General features: G+C 36.8%; 2 protein-coding genes across 6 annotated transcripts in view; both read left to right on the top strand.

Moving 5' to 3' along the window:
* LOC311088581 (activin receptor type-1-like) overlaps nucleotides 1–4,077 on the top strand; it is a 62,044-nt gene extending 57,967 nt beyond the window's left edge. For all 4 annotated transcript variants that reach the window (XM_084122776.1, XM_084122774.1, XM_084122775.1 and 1 more), the window contains one exon: nucleotides 2,846–4,077. In XM_084122776.1, coding sequence (XP_083978902.1) covers nucleotides 2,846–2,980 — 135 coding nt within the window. In that variant the 3' untranslated portion in view covers nucleotides 2,981–4,077. The remainder of the gene's footprint in view (nucleotides 1–2,845) is intronic.
* acvr1c (activin A receptor type 1C) overlaps nucleotides 3,671–22,353 on the top strand; it is a 112,324-nt gene continuing 93,641 nt past the window's right edge. Inside the window, exon 1 of one of the 2 annotated variants that reach the window (XM_084122778.1) lies at nucleotides 3,671–3,840. In XM_084122778.1, the coding sequence (XP_083978904.1) occupies nucleotides 3,777–3,840 (64 nt within the window). In that variant the 5' untranslated portion in view covers nucleotides 3,671–3,776. The remainder of the gene's footprint in view (nucleotides 3,841–22,353) is intronic. The other variant, XM_084122779.1, reaches the window with a different exon arrangement.

The following is a 22,353-nucleotide window of genomic DNA, read 5'->3' as shown; positions in this document are numbered from 1 at the left end:
CTAGCGATTTGCAAAGATTAATATAAAGGTTAATAAAACGTTACACTCACTTCAGTTCTTCTGGAGTTGCAGCAGGAACACGAATAGTTGTTACCGATCCTTTTTTCAGGAGCAGCTTCTTAGCAAAACCAGCTTTATACTGATCCTCGTTTGTAAAGCAAGTCTTGTGTGTGAAATGATTCGCGCAAACATGAAAGCATTGACGTTGATCGTAGGGAATATTCCCTTCGATATTCACAACTCAGCCACTGCGTCTTCAGCGGTTCGGATTTAGGAACATCAAAATGACTGCCGTGTTCCTTATTGCACCCAAGAACAGAACACCACAATCGCTTAGACGCCATTCTGCTCATAGACAGTGCTCCAACATATCAACAATGACGTGCGGACTATGATGACAGACAGCTCGCTCACGAGCGAGGGCGGGTCTGTGTTGAAACGCTGCTGTCAATCAACAATCGTGGGAGGGGCGTCGATTTTGTGACGTCACAAAATCGAACAGCTTGATTTGAGACTGGAGAAAACATATAAGAAGATTAAAAAAAAAAACACTGGATGGGTTTTTATCATTTTATGATGGTTGTGTACAGGCACTGCCAACACACATTTCAGTACAATCAACTTGTAAAAGTGCATGTACCATTATATGACCCCTTTAATACACACTAGGGCAGGGGTGCCCAACCCTGCTCCTGCCGATCGACTGTCCTGCACAGTTCATCTCCAACCCTAATCAAACACACCTGCCTTTAATTTTCAAGTGATCCTGAAGACCTTAATTGGTTGCTTCAGGTGTGTTTGATTAGGGTTGGAAATAAACTGCAGGACAGTCGATCGGCAAGAGCAGGTTTGGGCACCCCTGCACTAGGGGTAAGCATTGTCACATCAGTAGCCATTACCAATGCCAATGAAATGCAATGATTGTTGTTGCCAAAGATAACTAAAGATAAACATTTCTATTACAGTGCTATAACACTTCCTTTTCCCCGTTTAACTACATTGAATATTGAATTTATTTATACTATTAAATAATAGAATTCATATATAAAATGAATAATTAAAACAATTGTATGTAGTCAAGTAATTTTTCTACAAACTAAATATAGTTTCAAAATATACAAAAGTAAAGATTCATAAATAAAGAACAAAGAAACGCATTAAAAGCAGTAAGCAAAGAGTTTGTTCAGTACTTTAAATATCTAAAAGTTTCCAGACAAGAGCAATGAGTGATACAAGTGCATTTAACTGCTCACACAGTCCCACACAGCCCACACACACCTTGACCATTTGAAAGTCTGTCAGTCAGTGAGTTTTATGGAAGTTTAGATACTTATTTGAGTTTTTGTGTGTGTGGAATTCACAGTAAGCAGAAGATGGTTGTCAAAATTAAAAGCAAAAAGTGTGGTTCCAAAATTATTTCAGGATCGATACGGCAGTTCTTTACCCTGGAAATCCAGAGTTCTCGCGAGAGAACAAGTTGAATTTGCTCAGTGAGTTTACTCTGGCGTCGAGTAATGATGCTCATTAAATATGCCCTTGTATCCGGGCTGCACCAATCACATCGGGTTATCTGATATAGGCGGGCCAGAGGCGAGCTAAACAGATGATGACAGCGCTGTGACGTCGAAGTCATTAGTAAACATTGCAAGATGGCTATGGATGAACACCAGTTGTTTGAAACCGCTTTGGCTGCTACAGTGAACAAGTTAGACTTGGCTTTTTATCTAAAAGAGGAACAGAAGACAGCGCTCTAATCGTTCCTTTGCAAGAAGGACGTTTTTGCTGTTTTGCCGAACGGATACGGCAAGAGTCTAATCTACCAGTTAGCTCCGCTGGTAGCTAAGCGTATGGGGCTTGTTGTGATTGGTCATCCAATCGCATGTTATCCAATTATGTGTAGTGAGATTTTCAAATGCCTGCTTGGTGCCGCCCCTCGAGCTGGGCGATTTTCATTAGTCGATGCCAGACCATTAATCTTTCAGATTTAGGTCTGGATTTCCAGGCTAGCAGTTCTTAAGCTTCGATTCAGAATTGCTGAAGAAAGAATAATGTGAATCTGACTTTTTTTTTCTCCCACCTTAAGGCAGTATGACATTTCAATCACAGTCATTTATGAGTGATATATCCCAGTAAGTGTATATATTACAAAATAGTTTTTTTTTTTTTTTTAGCTGGAAATACAATTTAAACATGGTTTTTAATTTAACAACCATGCATTAATGGTTTTTATTGGATAATTCAATGATTGGAATACTTTCCACATCAAAGTTATTGAATTTCATTTCATTTTTGAAATATAATGGCCCGATGGACAAACCAAAATAGAAGATTTTTCATTGTAACAAATGTATCATAATTAAAAAATGTATATAACAAATAAATGGATAAAGTTAAACTAATATTATAAAATCCATTATTATTCATAGTTTTCAGTCAAGTGACTGGCACAGAGACCTGGAGGGCAAAACATCCATTGAAATGCAGCACAGGCCAGTTAAATTTGCGTTTGTTTCAAGCCATTAATATTTAGATCACCTCTCAAAAGAAGTCAGTATTTCAATCAATAAAAACATCGAGACATTCTAAAACATCAATAGGGTTAATATTGATTTTGGTCTTTCAATATCACTGTGTTACTACGTAATTACTTAGTACAAACCTGGTAATAATGACTGTCGGGCAACAGAGGATAGCCCTGTTTTGCCCTACAGGTGGATGTTCCTATGAGGGCGTGACGTCACGTGACACTCTTATTTCTTTCTATTGACGATTCCTACCTCCGTTGCTTTGTGTTTTTTTACCCTCACATTGCTTAATTCAGTCTATTTTTGTTTTTATTTTTCAGACTTTAACATCAATCGTTAAACTCATGAAGGAATGTTGGTACCAGAATCCATCAGCCAGACTTACAGCATTACGCATCAAAAAGACTCTGACAAAAATTGGTAATTCTCTGGACAAAGTAAAAATGGACATATGAACTGCTTCCTTATGGAAGACCCTAAAGGCCTTTAACCATGCCCAGCAGATGATCTGGAGAACAAACCGGAAAAAGAGATTATCCTGACTTAGTGCTCTTATAGAGGCACATCATATTTATTTTGAGTTTACAGCGGGGCATAATTCATTACAATTATTAAACAGATGAGAATGTGGCCTCAAATGCAAACTTAAACCAAGATAAAATCTTTATTTATAGAGAGACAGTTGCTGGAAATAAAGCAGTTGAAGTGAGAGGATGGTTCTTTTTTTGCGTTTGAGTTTGCTATATATAAATTACTTAGTAATTTTTACATTTGAGCCCCTGAGGAACTCTCTGCAAACCCATGGGGGGGGGGGGGGGGGGGATTACCTGTTAGATTCATCCATATGATCCACAATTGAGTATTTGTTGAAATAATGAACATCACATAATGGTCTTTTATTGCTTAAAAGCCATAATCTCATTCCAGTAATTATTCATTCAAAATAAACAAACAAATAAAGTAAAAATTCTGTACTTCCTTTACTGAGGTTATTGGAGTTTCCCAGTCATGCGGTTGAGGTTTGCTGGTGTACCCACCGCCCTTCCATCTATGTCTTTCTCTCTCTGTAATCCTCTTACATTGAGCCACAGGAGGAGGAGCAATTAAGTCTCTCTCTACGTGTTCAGTCGCTCTGGGATTTATTCAGAGTGGAGAAATGCTAGCAGTCACTGTGGAAATGCAGCAGATTAGAGTCATGGTCATTTTGTCCATAAAGGTGGATGTAATGATGTGCGGAGAGTGACTTATGCCATGTCGTATCTCAGGTGCTCAGAAGTGGCGCTTTTACTCTTCATTTTTGTGGAACTCACTACAGGTACAGTTTCTTCCGTCAGCTCATTCTCTACTCTATTAAACTTGTTTTGAGACAAAATGGAAGTATATTTGCGACTGCAACATATGTAAGTAAAGTTGAGTTCATAGTCACAACAACATTGTGTGTAATCTTTTTACTGTATTTAGATGACCTTACATTCTGTTATGATCATGCTTAACTTACTGTTTTATACGGACTCTGAGCATTATGTAATGAACTGGTTAAAGTCAAAAGATCAAAACATTTGTGTCTTGTGGTGTTCACATGTGTGTCTAGATCACAGAAAAGCACAGACAGGCGTTTACTCATTAAATATATCTTTAAAGGCTAATTCACACTGCACAGGCAAATGCCTACCGATGGTGTTTGTTTTTGCCAACTGAACATGTTCAATCTGCATTTGTCAGGTTGTGGAATGTCTGAGAAGTGATGTTCTGTAATATGTTGATTGACTGCATTGGTTAGTGTCTGTCTGCAGTGTGAGTTCGCTTTAAAAAGGCATTTACTTATCACAGTCATGAGCAAATGGTAAAATACAGTATATTTTATTGAGAGGAGGGAGGGAGGGGGGGGGGGGGCGGTTGTAAAATAAAACTTGTTTTTTTGTTGTGATAGTGAAAACATTTGGTAACTAAACAGAATTGCATTAAGTTTAATGACAACATGTTACAATGTTTACATAACTGGTAGGCTACTGTTTTTATTAGTCCGTGACACAAATTTCACGATTTCAATTCATAAGCTTGCGATTTGATTCCGTTATTCAATTTAAAACTTATTAATTTGGATAAATATCAGGTAAAGTATCTACATGTTAATTTTTCTCAAGGAAAAAGTCTCTCAACTAATGCTGTAAACATGTAGGGAGACCTGTCAGCTGGTATTATTTTTAAAGGTTAAAATTAACTACTCAAATTAATATAATGCAGTTTTTATAATAATAACGTTATAATATTGTTAATGATATGAGTAAAAAATATAATAAATATGTAATATAGTGCATATATTTAGCAAAATACTCCTCTGTAGTTAATTTTTCATGCTAAAATTCTATGGTCATTAAATGGCTTTCCTGAGGTATATGTAACTTTGCATGACATTTTGTTCTCAAGCTGTTTTATTGACCTTTTTTGCGGTTGAAACGCAGATAGATCGATTACATAAGACATAATACATTTCGGTAAGTTGTACTGTATGTTTCAACATACCTTCTAATGCTCGATTTTTCTGTGAGAAAATGGATGTGTGGCATGAGCGTGAGAACAGTGTCAATTGCGTTAATCTCACTCTGAATGTGTGAGGCCTCATGAGACGCGCTTCAATTCACGCGCGGGCGCCTCCGTGCCCTGATTATCTCGTCTACTATATTTCTTATTAATTAAATTCAAGCAATTGGTTGATGAAACATTGATTAAAATTAAGATACAATTAATACAAAACGAAATTCACTTTAAAGAAAGGCTTTGTGCTTTCTGTTTGAGGTCTCTGTGAAAGTTTTAAAGCAGTCTTTTAGTGCCGCTTTCAGAGTGCTCACGTCCGTAACTGAGAACTGACACGACCATTGTTTTTTCCTCATAAATGCGAACACGAAAAATAAAATAAAATAAAATGAATATATTATGTTCTGTGGAGAGCCAACCCTTCTTCATCCGGTGGGTAGTATTAATTTTGGTTTGCTTAGCGTAATTCACAGAATTACTAAAAAATATTTTGCTACCTAAAAGTTAAAGATTTTTTTGTGTCACGCATGCACACGTCTATTTCCCTCATATTAAATATGAAATGCATGTGTGTAGATTGATATTTTTCTAATATCTGGTCTCCTTTATTAAGGGAGTAGCCTATGGATATATAAACAGTCGTTTCAATATATTGGTATTAAATGCATTTTCTGAGAATTTATATTTCACGTTTTTACAGCAAATGTCAGGTCCACGCTGGAATTGCTCAATTTTAAAGAATTTATTCTCAACTAGTTTTGTGGTGCAGGTCCGTTTTTTATAATGTTAATTTCAAATAATACTAATAGTAATTTAAAGATGTGGTAGCTTTGGATCTGGACGGGAAGGATAACTCTGGGAATTGGAAGGGGAAGTTCTGCCTTCTCACACCGCGCACCGTGACACAGGTTCGTGGATCTGAGTGTCGCGGTTTCATATCAGATATCTTTACAGCCCTAGTCATTTTAGAATGTTAAGTTCTACTTCTGTAGTTATTTTGGTGAAAGTAACTCAAAAGTAATACAGGAGTAATGTAACGCATTACAATTCTGATACAGTAATATTGTAAGGTAAAGAATTACTTTTAAATAACAGTAACAAGTCATGTATAATGTATTACAGTTTGGAAGTAACTTGCACAACACTGGAGGCCTGTTATTTTTATGCTCAGAATACTGAGTGCTCAGAACCTCTTGCAAAGCCCTTCGGACTTGTCTCTCAGCCGTCTTTGCGCATATAGATCAATTTATATTGTATTAAGCTTGTTTTGAGGAAAATTGAATTGTATCTCGTTGTCTACGTTACTATGATTGGAAATACGTGTCATTTGTGTTTTAACAATGTTAAATATCTTTGTGAGAGAACGCAACATTTTTGAGGGAAGGCAAAGTTTTGTGAGGGAACGCAAATATCTTTGCGGGAGAACTCAAAAGTTTTGCGAGAGAATGCAAAAGATTTAAAAAAATAATAATTCTCCCATCCCAAATTTTCTCCAACACCATGTCCCTTTAGGGGCTTCGTACATTACAATAAGAAGAAAAATATTCAAAAGCTAATAGCATTTTTGAAATTTCATCATAAATTTTGACCACAAGGTGGCGCTTTCCCAAAACTTTTTGAGTACCTTTAAAGCATCATGCCAAAGACACATACCGAGTTTTGTAAGGAAATGGCAATGGGTTTGTAAAATATAGCATTTTATAACAAAATTCAAAATAGCCGAAATATTAGTTTTTTTTGTTTGTTTTTTTGGATCAAAAATGATTTTGTTTCTAGCCCTTACGGTTCAAAAGCGTATAAAAAGCATAAACATAAATGCAACTTTTGACAGTTGGTGGCACTAGAGTGTTTAATTTAGTGACTAAAAATTTGCTTTGGTTAATGTTCAGACTGTCTTCTATCTGTGTGCCAAATTTTAAAGCTTTTCCACAAGCAGTTCTATGGGCTGTCATAGACTAAAGAGCGGAAGAAGAAATGTGGCCCATGTGGATGTTTAGTGATCCAGTTGAAATGAATAAAGATGTGGTTTTTATAGCAAAGTCCATCTTGAATCTTTACTGAAAGGAAGGGTTTAATGAAAGGGGTTTGAACATACAGGTGTTGTATGAACATACACCTGTTTACATTTTTTTAACGCTCATAAGGCAAGTGATCGTTATATGTGAAAGGCCCTTTTCATTCCATTTTTCTATAATATATTTAGCCTTCTAACCTTGTTTGGTCCGTCATTAGAACGGCCACATCTGAACAAGTAAGTGCATCGCATTACGTTTTCATCAACTTGCAGGTTATAAAGTTTATTGTAGCCATGTGGGCGCTCAGTTGTTTTCTGTCATTTGATCAAAATCCCTTCTACACACAAGACTATTTAAGACAGTAGGGTGCAGTGGGCCATTAATGCAAAAGATATTTACTGTGTACAATGGGTTTACACTTTCAGAGCATAATTCATTTCAATTCAATTCAATTCACATTTATTTAGAGCTTTTCACAATACATATTGTTTCAAAGCTGCTTTACAGAAAATGCATTACATCTACATTACAATTTAGAGTGATCTGTTTTCAGAGGTGACTGTGTCCAAGTTATGTATTTCAGAAATGTAAATATACAAATCACACATTTAGCAAATAATGCATTAATTTAAGGCAGAAACAATGAGCTCATTGAAGTAATTAATACATGTTTGTTAACAAATGATTATGACATATTATAGAAAATTGTAGCATTGTTGCATGTTGATTCAGAGTTTGCGTCATCTTAAATCCTGGCTGGAGTTGGTGCCGTCTCTTCACAGGTGTAGGGTATATGAATTCTTCATAATAGGCTGGATCCAAACTGGAGTTGACATACTCTCTAGTTACCTCAGGATGGGCATCTCGAGATAAAACAGAAAAGCAAATGGAAAATAATTAGCGTAGCAGCTGTTCATAACATTAAGCAAAGATAATCATGTGCATTTAATCTGATATAACTGGAGTATAAGGTTATGAGAAATTAATTATATAAATGGTTGGCCAAAGAGATGTCTTTAATGTAGATTTAAACTGGGAGAGTGAGTCTGAGCCCTGACCATTATCAGGAAGGCTATTCCAGAGTTTAGAAGCCAAATGTAGAAATGCTCTCCCTCCTTTAGTGGACTAAGATATCCTAGGAATTACTAGAAGCCCCAAACTTTGTGATCTTAAAGAACGTGATGGATTGTAAGGCGATAGAAGATCATTTAAATACACAGGAGCTAAACCATTTAGGGCCTAATAGGTCATTAGCAACACTTTGTAATTGATACGGAACTTACTGTAATAGGTAGACCGTGTAGAGATGATAAAATTGGTGATAGATAATCATATTTTCTTGACCTAGTAAGAACTCTAGCAGCTGCATTTTGGACTAATTGTAGCTTTTTTATTGATGATGCAGGACAACCAGCTAGTAATGCATTACCGTAATCTAGTATTCGTAGTTTAGCTATGTTTCTGAGGTTGAACATGTTTTTGTAACATGAAATATGATTTCTGAAAGACATGTCGCTGTCTAATATAACACCCAGGTCTTTAACTGAAGAGGATGAAGTTACAGTACATACTTCTAAATGCAAATTGTATTCTAAGAGATTCTGTCTACAGGTTTTTGGTCCAATAAGTAATACTTCAGTCTTATCTGAATTTAATTACAGGTCATCCAATACTGTTTATCTTAAACACGCTCTGTCAACTTGGATAATTTAGAGATTTCATCTGGGCGTGATGAAATGTATAATGAAGTATCATCGGCATAACAGTGGAAACTAATTCCATGTTTTCTTATAATATTACCAAGAAAATGGTGTCCATACTGCTAGTCATTTCCTCTAGTTTATTTGTGTGTTTGGGTACACTGAGCAGCTACTGTACCTGGCCGATAACGCGGCACGACATGGCAAATTTCAGAAGTAGGCAGCATGCAAGTTACAAGGTAGTGAGCAGTGACATCATCACTTTGCGGTAGAATATCTATATCAATAGGATTGGTTCCATGCGATATAATTAAATCTAGTGAATGATTAAAACGATGAGTGGGTCTATTGCCGTTTTGCTTTACCCCAAAGGAGTTTAGTACATCTGTAAATGCAGCCCCTAATACATCATTTTTATTATCGACGTGAATGTTAAAAAATCACAGACAATCAATGCGACTACATGAAGAGGTTTTACTGTTATAAAAAAAAAAGATTTGTGAGCATTAGTGGAACTGAATAATAAACAAAAGTTTCCGAATAAACACGAAACACGCTGTGATCGCTGTCATGCGGTGAATCGTGGAACACGCGCCGTCATCAGAGCTCGTGCTCTTGAGAAGCTGCACAGTATGAATCAGCCGGCTGCTCTCGAATCGTTCTCGCGGTACTTTGATGGCATACGTCACAGTCACGTGGCATCTGCGCTGTCTCAAGTCGGACACAATTTCTAACCATCATGCACTACTTCAAGTCTGCGCAGAGCTGCATGAAGTCGAACAAGCCTTAAGTAAAACACGGAACAAAAAAACCCAATAAATCAGGGGAAAGAGTAGTGATGTATTGTTCAACTCTGAGCTGACGGTAAGAGTCAGTTCCCATCTGAGAGCTGTTTTCCCTTTTTGTATATTAATACAAGACAGAATAAAATGATTATCCTTTCGCTACACTGCTCAGCCACACGTCAAGTAGTCACTAACTGAATGTTGTTTTTATTTTTTTTTATTTTATGTGCGTGATCAGGTGTGATGACATTACCAGTGCTGCCCTCGATACAGTTGGCTATGTACATTAACATAATATTCAGTCACTGCATGGAATGTGTGTGGTCGAGCAGTGTGGCGAAAAGATCATCCTTGATGTCAGATCAGAAATGACACATGCAAACGTATACTCTTATTACTGAGATGAGCTAAATGATCCGGTTCGGTTCCCTAAAAAGAGCGGGAATTCCCATCATGAGGAAATAGCCTATCAGTCACATCAGTGTTTCTCTGCACAGGACTCACAGACAAAACCACGTCAATCGAGCGTAAAAACGTTTTTGCGAATTTAGGGATTTTTCCCCCAGAAATGTTCCGTTTACATTTCTCGTTTCTGATGCGATACTTCAAAATGTGCATAAAAACAGGGTGATGGAAACACGTCACATTTTTAATTTGCAGAGTTTTCTGATTTCTGATTATTCTGATATTCAAATTTCATAAAATTTAGTAGTATTGCAGTATTGATTCAGAGAGGAAGGGGGACTTGCCACTGTGCTAGACTAAGGCCCTGTTTACACCTAGTAGTAAGATGCATTGTGGTCAATCGGATCACAAGTAGACAGGATAGACACATACCCATTTTACACCTGGTATTTTAATCTCTTAGCCTCTTTTGTCCACTTTCAACCACTTCTGTCCTGATTTCTTCGAGGGGAGGCTCTATGGGTGGGTAAATTTTTTTTTTTTTTTTTTTTGATCTTTTGAGCTAATGGGCAAAATAAGTTTGTGCAATTTACATATGAATGTGCCCAGAGACAACGGAAAATCACGGAGAGCATCAGCTTTTGTTTCTGCTCTGACAGCCGCAAGACAATGGTGAACACGGTGAGTGTTAGAAATCAGGTGTCCAATCAGGTGCTTGGGTCTTCAGCCTACAAAGTTTAAATTCAGTCTGGCTAGCGCGCTTCCACAATGTCTAGGCGTTAGATCAGTAGACAGAGAGTAGGCAATATTTTTAATTGACTGGCAATTTGATTTTTTTTTTTTTGGGGTCTATACAAGTTAAACATTCAATGATCTATACACATTTCTCAGATTTATATGTACATTAATTATATAAAACTATACTGTCATTACACCATAGTTATACAAAGGAACTAAATCAATGCTTAAAGTTAGATTTAGTATTGTTTGGGCTTAAAGCAATGATTCAGAAGAAACAATAATTTTATAGAAATCAGAGATATACATTTTGTAGTTCTTGACTCTAAAAAACTAAAAAACTTGACTTTTGCTTTAAGTTATGATCCAAAAATGCGAATTGCCTTATTATAGTGCCAACTAATGTGGCAAATGTGTGTCTGTGTGCCCGAGTAGTGATGCATGATTGGGAACATCCTGCGGAGTTTGGTGTCTCTGCGATTTACGGTCTCTGATGTCCATGTTTTAGGGCAGAAAAAAATCTAAAAGAAGAAGAAAATCAGAACAACCACAATAGGGTTCCAGCACCTTTGGTGCCTGGCCCTTAATAAGAACATTTATAGAGACAATAGGTGCTTATGCACCTGCGATGCTTGGCCCCTAATAATAATATTAAATATAGCTGCAAACAGTGATTATGGGGAAAAGCACAAAAGAGGTAAAATGGGGAGCAAAAAAAACATGGCAGAGTGTTATCAGAGCATTTAAATTTGTACAGTAGTGCAATAGGCAGAACATGTTATGTCACGTTTACGCTCTGTTTCAGTTCCATGAATTTTTTTATTTTCTTGTTTTTCCTGTTTAGTTCCTGTTTCTTTTGTTCCCATTGCTTATTTGTCACTATGGTTACCCATTATGTTCACCTGCCCCTTGTTTTACCTTCTTTATCTCCTATGTATTTAAGCTGTGAGTTTGGTTCTCTTCATTGTCTAGTATTGTCTTTGTGTCAGCTGCAAACCTGTTGCGTTTTTTGCTCCTGCGTGCTAAGATTACTGGATTACCTTATTTTTTTTCTCGTTTTGTAAATAAAACGGCTGTGATAGATTTGCCTCTTTCTCCTCTTCCTTTGCCTAACATGACAATATGGGGCTCCTTTATTAAAATTTGACTTTTTTTTTTTTATACGAAAACTGTTTGAGAGAAAAAAGAAAAAAAGAAAAAAGTTTTCAATAACTTTTTACCAGCATGGTCTGATGATGATCTGTCTGAAACATGGTGACACTTATAAGAGAAGTGTGAAAAAGTAAGTTTAGGGCATTCATCAAAATTGGAAAAAAAGCTGATTCTCAAAAACTGTATTATGTTTTTATGTTTTGTTCTCCAATAACAAAATGCCATCAACAGTATTATGCACAAACAAGCAGACATGCATGGACCTCTGTCGTCCGTGAGGGGCTGAAGCTTTTACTTTTTTGTTGTTCAGGGGAAGAAGGATGTGGGAACCCGGCTTTTTCAAAAGTGCTCAAGTTGAAATCCACAAAACAGGCTACAGAAAGGATTACTTTGCAACTTTTTGATATCATTTCTGCTTTTAAAGCATGCTTGGATGGCAGAAACTGCTTCTGGTGCCATTGTCGTGTTTTCTCAAAAATAATCTAGACAGCAACTCCAAAGACTTTCAACATAAACATGCAAAAATGGGCAATTAATCTTTACCTAAACACAGCTATCTACTAAAGATCTGCTCTAGTCATTATTTACATGTATTTATTCTAGTAACCTTTGTATACATGGACAAATTGGGTGTCATTCGACTTGATATGCCACACTGAATGTAAAGAATGTAAACTGAATGTGATTTTTGGACAAACAGTACAGAAGTTACAAGCAAAAATAGCAATTTTCCACTACTAGGTGATGCTGTGCTGAAACTCTCTCCATCTATATCTGTAAGAGAATTATAGATGTTTCTGAATCTGTAAGTGAATTATAGATGTTTAAACATCGCTTTCACTTATAAAGGGTAATTGCATGAAGAATAAAATGTGTTTTTGCGTGTGTTGATTTAACTCCTTTCTTTAGATATTTGAGTTGTGCAGAAAAACAAATATATTAAAGGTTACATCAGAATGCAGTGATCATATTTTTTTATTATGTTGTCACATATCGAACAGTAACTAACTACAATAGGTAAATGCAAGTTTTTCTCTGGATGTGTAAGACATAAGCTCCCCTTTTGGTTTGGGCAGCATATTCCTCATAGCATCATAAGATTTATGATCTTGGGTTCAAGAGTACATCTGAACACTTTGGAGAGAGAGCAGCCAGATGCAGTCTGTTATGTTTGCACTACATCTCCATGATTAATATATTGGTTGACAGGTGTTAGGGTTGTAACAGTATTGTAATAGAAGTTCTGTCTAAAATGAATTAGTTTTCATTTTGAAAGACTACATGGAAGTGAACATTTTTTCATGACGCAGTTTAAAGTTCTGCTACTCTACAGCAATTTGTTTGTCTTTTTTCTTTCAGCATTACATTTAGAAATAAATTATACATTTTTATATACTTTATATAATAGTCGATGCACCCCTATATCATTTTTGTAGACCTCAATTGAAAAGAAATGTGTGTTTGTGACAGCAGAAAGAGGCAGTAAGTGAGAGCCATGCAGGTGTGTTACAGACAGCCTTAGATTATACTAAGCTGCATTATAGAGCTTTTCACTGCAGTGTGAGAGTAAGAACCTGCTTACATAACTTAAAAACCTCCCATCACATGGCACAAATAGCAACGGGCCATGGGTTCTATAAATATAGGTTAACAAGATTACTGATTACTAATGTATTCCACTGGTTTGTTTAAGGATATTTGTTGTTAGGCAATAGAGTGGTGCAGGGAGGTCGTAAATTTTTAGGCTAACCTGAGGTTAGCATCACTGGTTCCCTCAACAAAAACCCAATAGGATTTTCACATTGTCTTTTGGATTATCACAAAAAAATATGCTCTGTAATCAACACAAAACAGGGTTCTGTTTCCAGAGGAAATCCAGGTTGAGCCAAAAAAAAAAAAAAAAAAAAAAAAAAACTAGGACTAGTTCACGAAAGTTGTTTTTTGAAATAATCTCCAATATTTAATGAATGATTTGATTGATGGCGGCAGTCCTAGAGGCAAAGTTCTACCATGCGGTATGAATGTCGTGGGCATGTGCCAAAAATCGTGTGGTACACAATCCTTTACGCATGTGAAAAACCACTACATGTAGCCTACCTGGCGACTGATTTGGCCTGCAGCCCTTCTCCTTTTAATTTATTTATTTAGTTAGTTATTACTCTATATTATACCAGCAGCCTAATAATCATGAATGCACTCCGCTATCTTTTAACACATCTCTGGTGAACGTCTTCTTCGCGCAAAAGAAAAACTCTTCATGAAGCGCAGTGGAATGCAGCGACCTGGCGTTTCCTGATGGATTGAGGTTGTTCCTTAAAGGTGCTATAAGCGATCTCACGCGATTTTTAGGCCAAAACATTTTTTTTCACATACCGCAAACATCTCCTCACTATCCACTAGCTGCCTGTCCCCTGAACACACTGTAAAAAAACACGGTCTCTGCAGACAGCCCACGCTCCACAAACTGCAGCAAAAACAAACTGAGCAACAAACAGAGCGACCCCGCAGCACAAACATAACAAACTGTTCCAGCCAATAACCGACAAGAATGATGTGGGGGTGGGGTTCGGGGGGTTAGTGCGCGGATGAGGAGGAGGGAGGGTCTAGCTAGCCTCCGTTTTGTTTGATAATAATTCAAACATCAACAAGAGGTTACGCCAACCGAGATCGCTTATAGCACCTTTAACTTCCTTTTCTACAGTACGTGCAATCCACACAAGCTCTAAGCGTGTGCGAGTGTGCACTTAGAACTATTAAAGGGATAGTTCACCCAAAAATTTAAATTAGCCCTTGATTTCCTCACCCTTAAGTCATCCTAGGTGTATATGACATTCTTCTTTCAGACGAATACAATCTGAGTTATATTAAATAAATGTCCTGGCTCTTCCAAGCTTTATAATGGCAATGGATGGCTGTTTCTGTTAAGTCCATAAAAGTGCATCTATCCATCATAAAAGTGCTCCACTGGGCTCCGGGGTATATTAAAGGCCTTCTGAATGTGTTTGTGTGAGAAAAATATCCATTATTTAAAACTTTATAAAGTAAAATAACTAGCTTCCTGCCAAACGAACATACGGAGTGCTGAAATGTGAGTCACTATATCATCATGACATGGCCTATAGTCAGGAAAAGAAGACCCAAAAGAGGGAACATGTAGCAAATCAAACTTTATTAATGAAACAGAAGATCAGAGGGAATAATTTCTTTAATTTAGTTTTATTATGTTATTTTTCATTTTTCATTGACCGGTTGGCCGGTCACACGGCTTTCATAGTTTTTCGATTTTTAATTCGTTTTATTTTTAGTTTCCGTGGTAATTTTAGCTTAATTTTAAGCAATTTCGTTATGTGCTTTTGTCATTTTTTTAATTTTTTTAAATAGGCCTATTGCTATTTAAAGTTTAGTTTAAGTAATTTTTTTTTCCAGTTAATCATTTTAGAGCTTCAACTTACTTAATTCAGTCTATTGCAAGGCAATATTTCTAATTTCCATTAATTTTTTCAACTGATATTATAGGCCCATTTTATTTTGCCAAATATTTTCGAATAGTTACAAATTATTTAGGCTAATGCCAGTCCGGGACATCATTAGGCTGGGAGTCGCACATTCAGACAGGCCACTCCATAAAAATAAAATTTGATTTGCTACATATTCCTGCTTTTGGGTTTTCTTTTCCTGACTATATGCCATGTCATGATGATATAGTGATTGACATTTCAGCACTTCTTGAAGACAGCGACATTAATAGTTCTAAGCGTATACTCGCGTGTGCTTAGAGCTTGTGTGAATTGCACATAGAAAAGGAAGTTAAGGAACAACCTCGATCCATCAGGAAACGCCACATAGGTCGCTGCATTAGGTGGGCTAATAGATAGCATTGCAGTCAGACTAAATTCAGTAAAAGACTTCATTGGTTCTCAGTCGGAAAAGGGTGGCTTGCCCGCTTCAGGTTGGTGGAGAGTTCCTACCTCAAGTGGAGGAGTTCAAGTATCTTGGGGTCTTGTTCACGAGTGAGTGAGGGAAGGATGGAACGGGAGATTGACAGACGGATCGGTGCAGCTTCTGCAGTAACGCAGTCGATGTACCGGTCTGTCGTGGTGAAGAAGGAGCTGAGCTGTAAGGCGAAGCTCTCGATTTACCGGTCAATCTACGTTCCTACTCTCACCTATGGTCATGAGCTGTGGGTCATGACCGAAAGGACAAGATCCTGGATACAGGCGGCCGAAATGAGCTTTCTCCGCAGGGTGGCTCGGCGCTCTCTTAGAGATTGGGTGAGGAGCTGCTCGGTCACTCGGGAGGAGCTCAGAGTAGAACTGCTGTTCCTCCAAATTGAGAGGAGCCAGCTGAGGTGGCTCGGGCATCTCTCCTTCCCGGGGAGGTGTAGAGAGATTATGTCTCCCGGCTGGCCTGGGAACATCTCGGTATTCCCCCGGAAGAGCTGGAGGAAGTGTCTAGGGAGAAGGAACTCTGGGCGTCTCTGCTTAGACTGCTGCCCCCGCGACCCGGCCCCAGATAAGTGGAAGAAGATCCCCCTTTGTGGCGCTAGGCCTGCTTAAATATAGAGCATAGCACCTGGCATTTCTGGCTTACTTCAACACAACCGTCACTAAGCAACAAATAAAGCCGCGCTGGTTTGTTTGCTTTGGAGGGAACAGCGCAGACCCAAGAAACATAATGTGGGGTAAATAAACCCTGTGTTAAAAGGACAGAAGAACCACCCAGCAATGAGGAAGCACATCTGCCAATTTTTAGCAGACCCTGGCCAGATTATTAACATTGGTGTTCAAAATGAGTATGACTTTTGAAACTAATGTTACTCTTCAAATAAAGATTGTATCTATTACAGTGGTTGTCGACCAGTGACTGTTAAAATGTATTTGATACAGATTCGTTCAAAAACTCGACAAAACAAGTCTTCATTAATTGAAACGATTTTTTACATAAAACATAAATAGTAAAACATAAAATAGTAAATATTTTTTTAAAGACTGATTTATAACATTTTAGACATTTGTAAATAGACTAATTTAGAAAATTAAATAGAACATTTTGTCAGAACCTCAAGTAAATTAAGTGTTATTTTGTTTAGTTTGGTCTAATGGTTTGTTTTCAGAACTGTGATCTGTATTTAGAAAAAAAATTAAAAATCCAGATTATCCAGAATCATAAATTAAGATTAAAAGAATATAATATATTTGGCATCTAATTTATACTATTAGCATTGTTTCTAATATTACATTGTTTCTCGCATCTTTGTCACCTTTTTCACCCCTGATGAGTTTGCATCCCTGGTTTTCATTCTTTATAAACTCTTGGATGATTTTGGTTATCATACAGGAATAATCCTCTTCTTCTAAGCTTCTATTGGCCATCTTGTCAGACAGTATTTTTAGTATATCCACAGCAGAGCCATTGAAAGAGAGAGTTGCGACAACCTGATGACCTTGATTTCGCCACCACGCTGTCACATGGTTCATGTAGCTCTCAATAGTTCCAAACAAATCCACTCTGTCAATTGGTTTCAATGGGTTTAAGCAGGAAAGACAGCAGATTCACCATATAAGCAGCGATTTTAACGCAATAATGTGCACTGATTATTACACTGTGATATTTACAGTAGTATTTTATTTATGGGTGTGATAAAGAGAATATATTTTTCTTGCGTTTAGCCCTCAGGTATTCCTTACAGTCACACTCATACTCATTTGGCAGTCAAACGTGGCTGAACACGCTTCTTTTAGTTCAATTATATTTACTTAATATTTTGAGGAGATTTTTTAGAATTATATAATATTTGTGCAATAATTATGATCCATTAATGACCATTTAAAATAATATTTTCTAATGTTTATTATTTATATTACTATTAGAGAAAAGGTTTTTAAATTCCAATGTAAAGAGGCAAAATAGAGGCATCTGGTGACTGGAAAAATAATATTCATATTAGGGCTGCTCGGTTATGACAAAAATCATAATCACGATTATTTTGGTCAATATTAAAATCACGATTATTTAACACTTTTATTGGTGTGTGTGATATTATCAGTCTTATTTCATGATATTAATCATTTTAAATGTCAGTGAAATTTCACAATTATCTATAATTCAACAAAAACTAATACTAGGTTAATGTAAGTAAAATGTCATGTAAACAGTCAGTAATACAATAAGAACAAAGAAACTAATTACAAAACCAAACCGACAAAAAATACAACAGTACAAAAATACAAATGAAATAAACAGTGCTTTAGGTTTTTCAGGAAGAGGTACTAACAGTGGTATTCAAATAAGTAATAGCCTACAACAGAAATTGAATAAAGTAATCAAATTTAAAATAACCCTTCTGTATACATTAAATAGCCCTATTAACACTACAAAAGTTTTTAATTCAAGAGCAGTGAGTGTTTTTATATTTGTCTTTTGTTGTTTGATTAACAATAATAACTAAGTTATAATTACTTTTCAACTCCATGTTATAGATTTATATAGATTTAGTCAAGATAGATTTAAACCTTCTTTTTTGCAAACATACTTTGCAAAAATGTCACTGCAGACTTTCTTTACAACTTAAATGTACTTTGTTCAGTTATACAGTAACTTAAATAAATAAGCACAAGTCAGCCTGTCATACCAAACATGACCACAGGGAGATGCCAAAGGACTGCATATAGCTACTATACGGAATCCATTCAGAAATAGTAAACACACCAAAACACAAATGAAAAATAAAAATATTCTGAATGTATGGAATCTCAGCGGGTCGATGTCATTCAGTGACTCGCGCATAATGTACGACTCCTGTATGTCACTGTAATCTACGGTGACCGGGAGGGGACATGTTCGGTTCACTTATTTTTGTCGTGGCCACAACATATAAACTCGCGGGAACGTGATATTAAGTCGTGAGAACGTCATAATATCTTGTGGGAACGTCATATTAAGTCGTGGCCACGAGATCATTTTGTTGAGGTAACGACATCATTATGTCGTGGCCACGCGATGCAAAGTCGTAGCCTCGAGATCATATGTTGAGGGAACGATATATTTTTCTCGTGGCCACGACTTCATATTTTGAGAGAACGACATCTATTTGTCGTGGCCACGAGTTGAGGGAGCCACAGCGGCCAATACTGTAACTGTACCATAGCATAGACTGGGCTACAGCAGAGATGGAGATGACAGAAGAAATAACATTTTACTTTAAATTAGGAATGTCATAAAAAGATATAGTGCGGTCTTTGGCATTCTTAAATTGGATGGGCTTTTTGTCACACTTTTGCACTGGCATGAAGTTGGTTTGACGTTGGACGTTCGATATTCGCATGTTTAGGGACCGTCTCAAAATTACATGCGAAGTTGGCATAAACGTTTCTAACTTCAATAGCATTTGAAGACAATGATTTACAGTCATAAAACCAACTGTACATTGTTCACCCAGGTCTCATGTATGATGCACACCTTTTAGATTTTTGATATTTATGACAATAAACTGCTAAATAATATGCAAACATTGCTATGTATTTCACTACTGTCACATACCTGACACCTAGATGAACAATCTACAGTTGGTTTTATCACTGTAAGTCATTGTCTTCAAATGCTATTGAGCTTTAAATATGGTCATATTCTGTATATGATCCCATACAGTAGTGAAATACATAGCATTATTTGCATATGATTTAGCAGTTTACTGTCATAAATATCAAAAATATTAAAGGTGTGCATCATACATGAGACCTATATGAACAATGTACAGTTGGTTTTATGACTGTAAATCATTGTCTTCAAATGCTATTGAAGTTAGAAACATTGATATTATGACGTTCCCACGACTTAATATCACGTTCCCACGAGTTTATATGTTGTGGCCACGACAAAAATAAGTGAACCGAACATGTCCCCTCCCGGTCACCGTAGTAATCACCTTTACCTTTACCTGAGCTGCCGTTCAGTCTGTATCACACAGCGCAATGAGAAACGGCTTGGGCTGCTCCGAAACAATCACAGAATACATAAGAGAGAGGTGATGTTTCGTTCATTTTTTAAATTGAATGTAAACATATTAATAATACAATTAATGAACTATATTAATATATTTAAATTAGATTATCTTGTGCCCTGAAAAGCCTGTTGAATTGCACTACTATTGCATTACATTAACCATGCTTGCATTTTAATGCATTGTATTTTTAGGGCTTGCATTTCTATGGCAAAAGCGTGTGTTGTTGACGAAGACCGAGCAACAGTTAGAGCAAGCCATTCCTTCATAAAAACTAATTTATAGCAATGTAAGTGTATTTGTGATTATTATGACGGCTGTTTTATGTTAAATTCAGTGTCTTCACGGTTACTTTTCCTGTGTAGCCTACATGCATCTTTCTCTACCGTGAACGAGATTATAATGTTATTCCCCCAATGCGGATGTACAGATCCAATGTTACATTTGAGTTTGACATATATTTCTCTTGGTTGTTTAGTTGCCTTAACTTTATATTGCGGCGATGTGCTGCATGCAGTAGCCTAGGCTACTAGAGTTTCCCTCAAAACTTCAGGATTCCCCTAGCCTGACTACATCAGACTTCGTACTTCCGCTCAATTTCATTTCGCTTCTGTACTCAGTCTGAGACAGCAGGCTTGTTCGACTTGAACCGGCGCTGCACAGACCGATCGGTGAATGATATCAAAGTACCGCGAGAGCGAATAGAAAGTAGACGGCTCCTTATGCTTTTGAATTACTCTTGCGGTACTTTGATGTCATAAACCGATCGGTCTGTGCAGTGGTTCAAGTCGAACAAGCCTATTGTCAGAGCTTTCCGTTTTCCTCCGGCCTGAAAACAGCCGGCCAATCAACGAACAGAGGGCGGGCTGAGAGCTGTGACGTAGACGCTGATTGTACCGTGGATGCGTAGATTTACTTCACATAATCTGTAAAAGTCGTTCACAGCCATGTTCACTCCGGTATTTCGCTTGATGGTTTTGTTTTCGCATCATACATGTGTTTACAGTGGAAGTTAGATGCGGCTGAGCATGCGCATAACACACGCCATAACCAAACGTTATGTGATTGGCTTACGGGTAACCAATGATTTTAAACTTCAGACAAAAAGTCCCCCCAAGAGAGGCATGCAACTCTCTGAAGAAGACACCACTAACACTAGGCGCATCGCCAATGTACGTGTCCACGTTGAGCGGGTCATATGTCGACTTAAAAACTTCAAAGTCCTCTCTCAAACCGTTCCAATTAACCTCACCCCTAAAATAGATAAAATTCTAAGAATTTGTGCAGCCCTGTGCAACCTTCGAAGCGACATCATTTCTGATATAGAAGATGAATAAATGTTTATTTGTAGTTGTGTTCCATGTCTGTCGATACTTTTTGCTTTCATTCTGCTTTCATTCTGCTTTAACTAATCAGTGTAAATAGTGTAAGTAGTTATTTTTATAAACCTTTACAATGTGAATAGTTATTTTTATAAACCTTTACAATGTGACCAATGTTACCTGTTGTGAATAGTTATTTTTATAAACCTTTACAATGTGAATAGTTATTTTTATAAACCTTTACAATGTGACCATATGTTACCTTTGTGAAGTTATTTTTATAAACCTTTACAATGTGACCAGATGTTACCTTTGTGAAGTTATTTTTATAAACCTTTACAATGTGACCATATGTTACCTGTCAGTAATTTATTATAAAACCATATAATGTGAGCTCTGTAGATTTCCCCTTAAAACTTAATTTAAGTCTTCTGGTTAGAAGGAATAAGTCATGTCAAATTTGCAAATGAATACCATCTTGGTTTATTACTGATGAAAATGAAATGGTGAAATATATCTACATTAAGGTCAGTAGAAGGTGTCTCTAGCTTCCTGAAAACATCAAACACAAGTGATTTTATAAAACTTATTTAATCATTTATATTTTCTAAAACACAAAATCACAAATATATCTCGTTTAACACAACCAATTTAAAATGCATCCCACCCCAATTATCTAATATCCTATCCTTAAAGGGATAGTTCACTTTAAAAATAAAATTCTGTCATCATATACTCACCCTCAAGTTGTTTTAAACCTGTATGAATTTCGTTCTTCTGCTGAACACGAAGATATTTTGAAGAATGATCTTCCTTTGTGTTCAGCAGAAGAAAGAAATTAATTCAGGTTTAAAACAACTTGAGGGTGAGTATATGATGACAGAATTTTATTTTTAAAGTGAACTATTCCTTTAACCCTAATTATTCGCATTCCTGCTTATTTACAAAGCTGCATGTATCTTGTGGATAGCAAAAGACGGCCTGCCTGAAACTCATCTGACACATGAGGGAGCATATACTTAAAATAAAATGCTTTCAGTCTATCTACAGTCTTGGCACAGAATTGCTCATTGTATGGGACTTGTAGCAGAACTTGCTGTGATGGAGCCCAGATGAGCAGCTTACAGGCCCTCAGCCCTGTACAGAACATTCCAAGCTGCACTTGCACATAGAAGCC

The sequence above is a fragment of the Abramis brama genome (genome assembly GCF_963993115.1).
Source record: "Abramis brama genome assembly, chromosome: 8".
In the NCBI taxonomy this organism is placed as follows: Eukaryota; Metazoa; Chordata; class Actinopteri; order Cypriniformes; family Leuciscidae; genus Abramis; species Abramis brama.
Note: the sequence above shows the minus strand (reverse complement) of the source record. Positions and strands in the feature narration are given on the sequence as shown.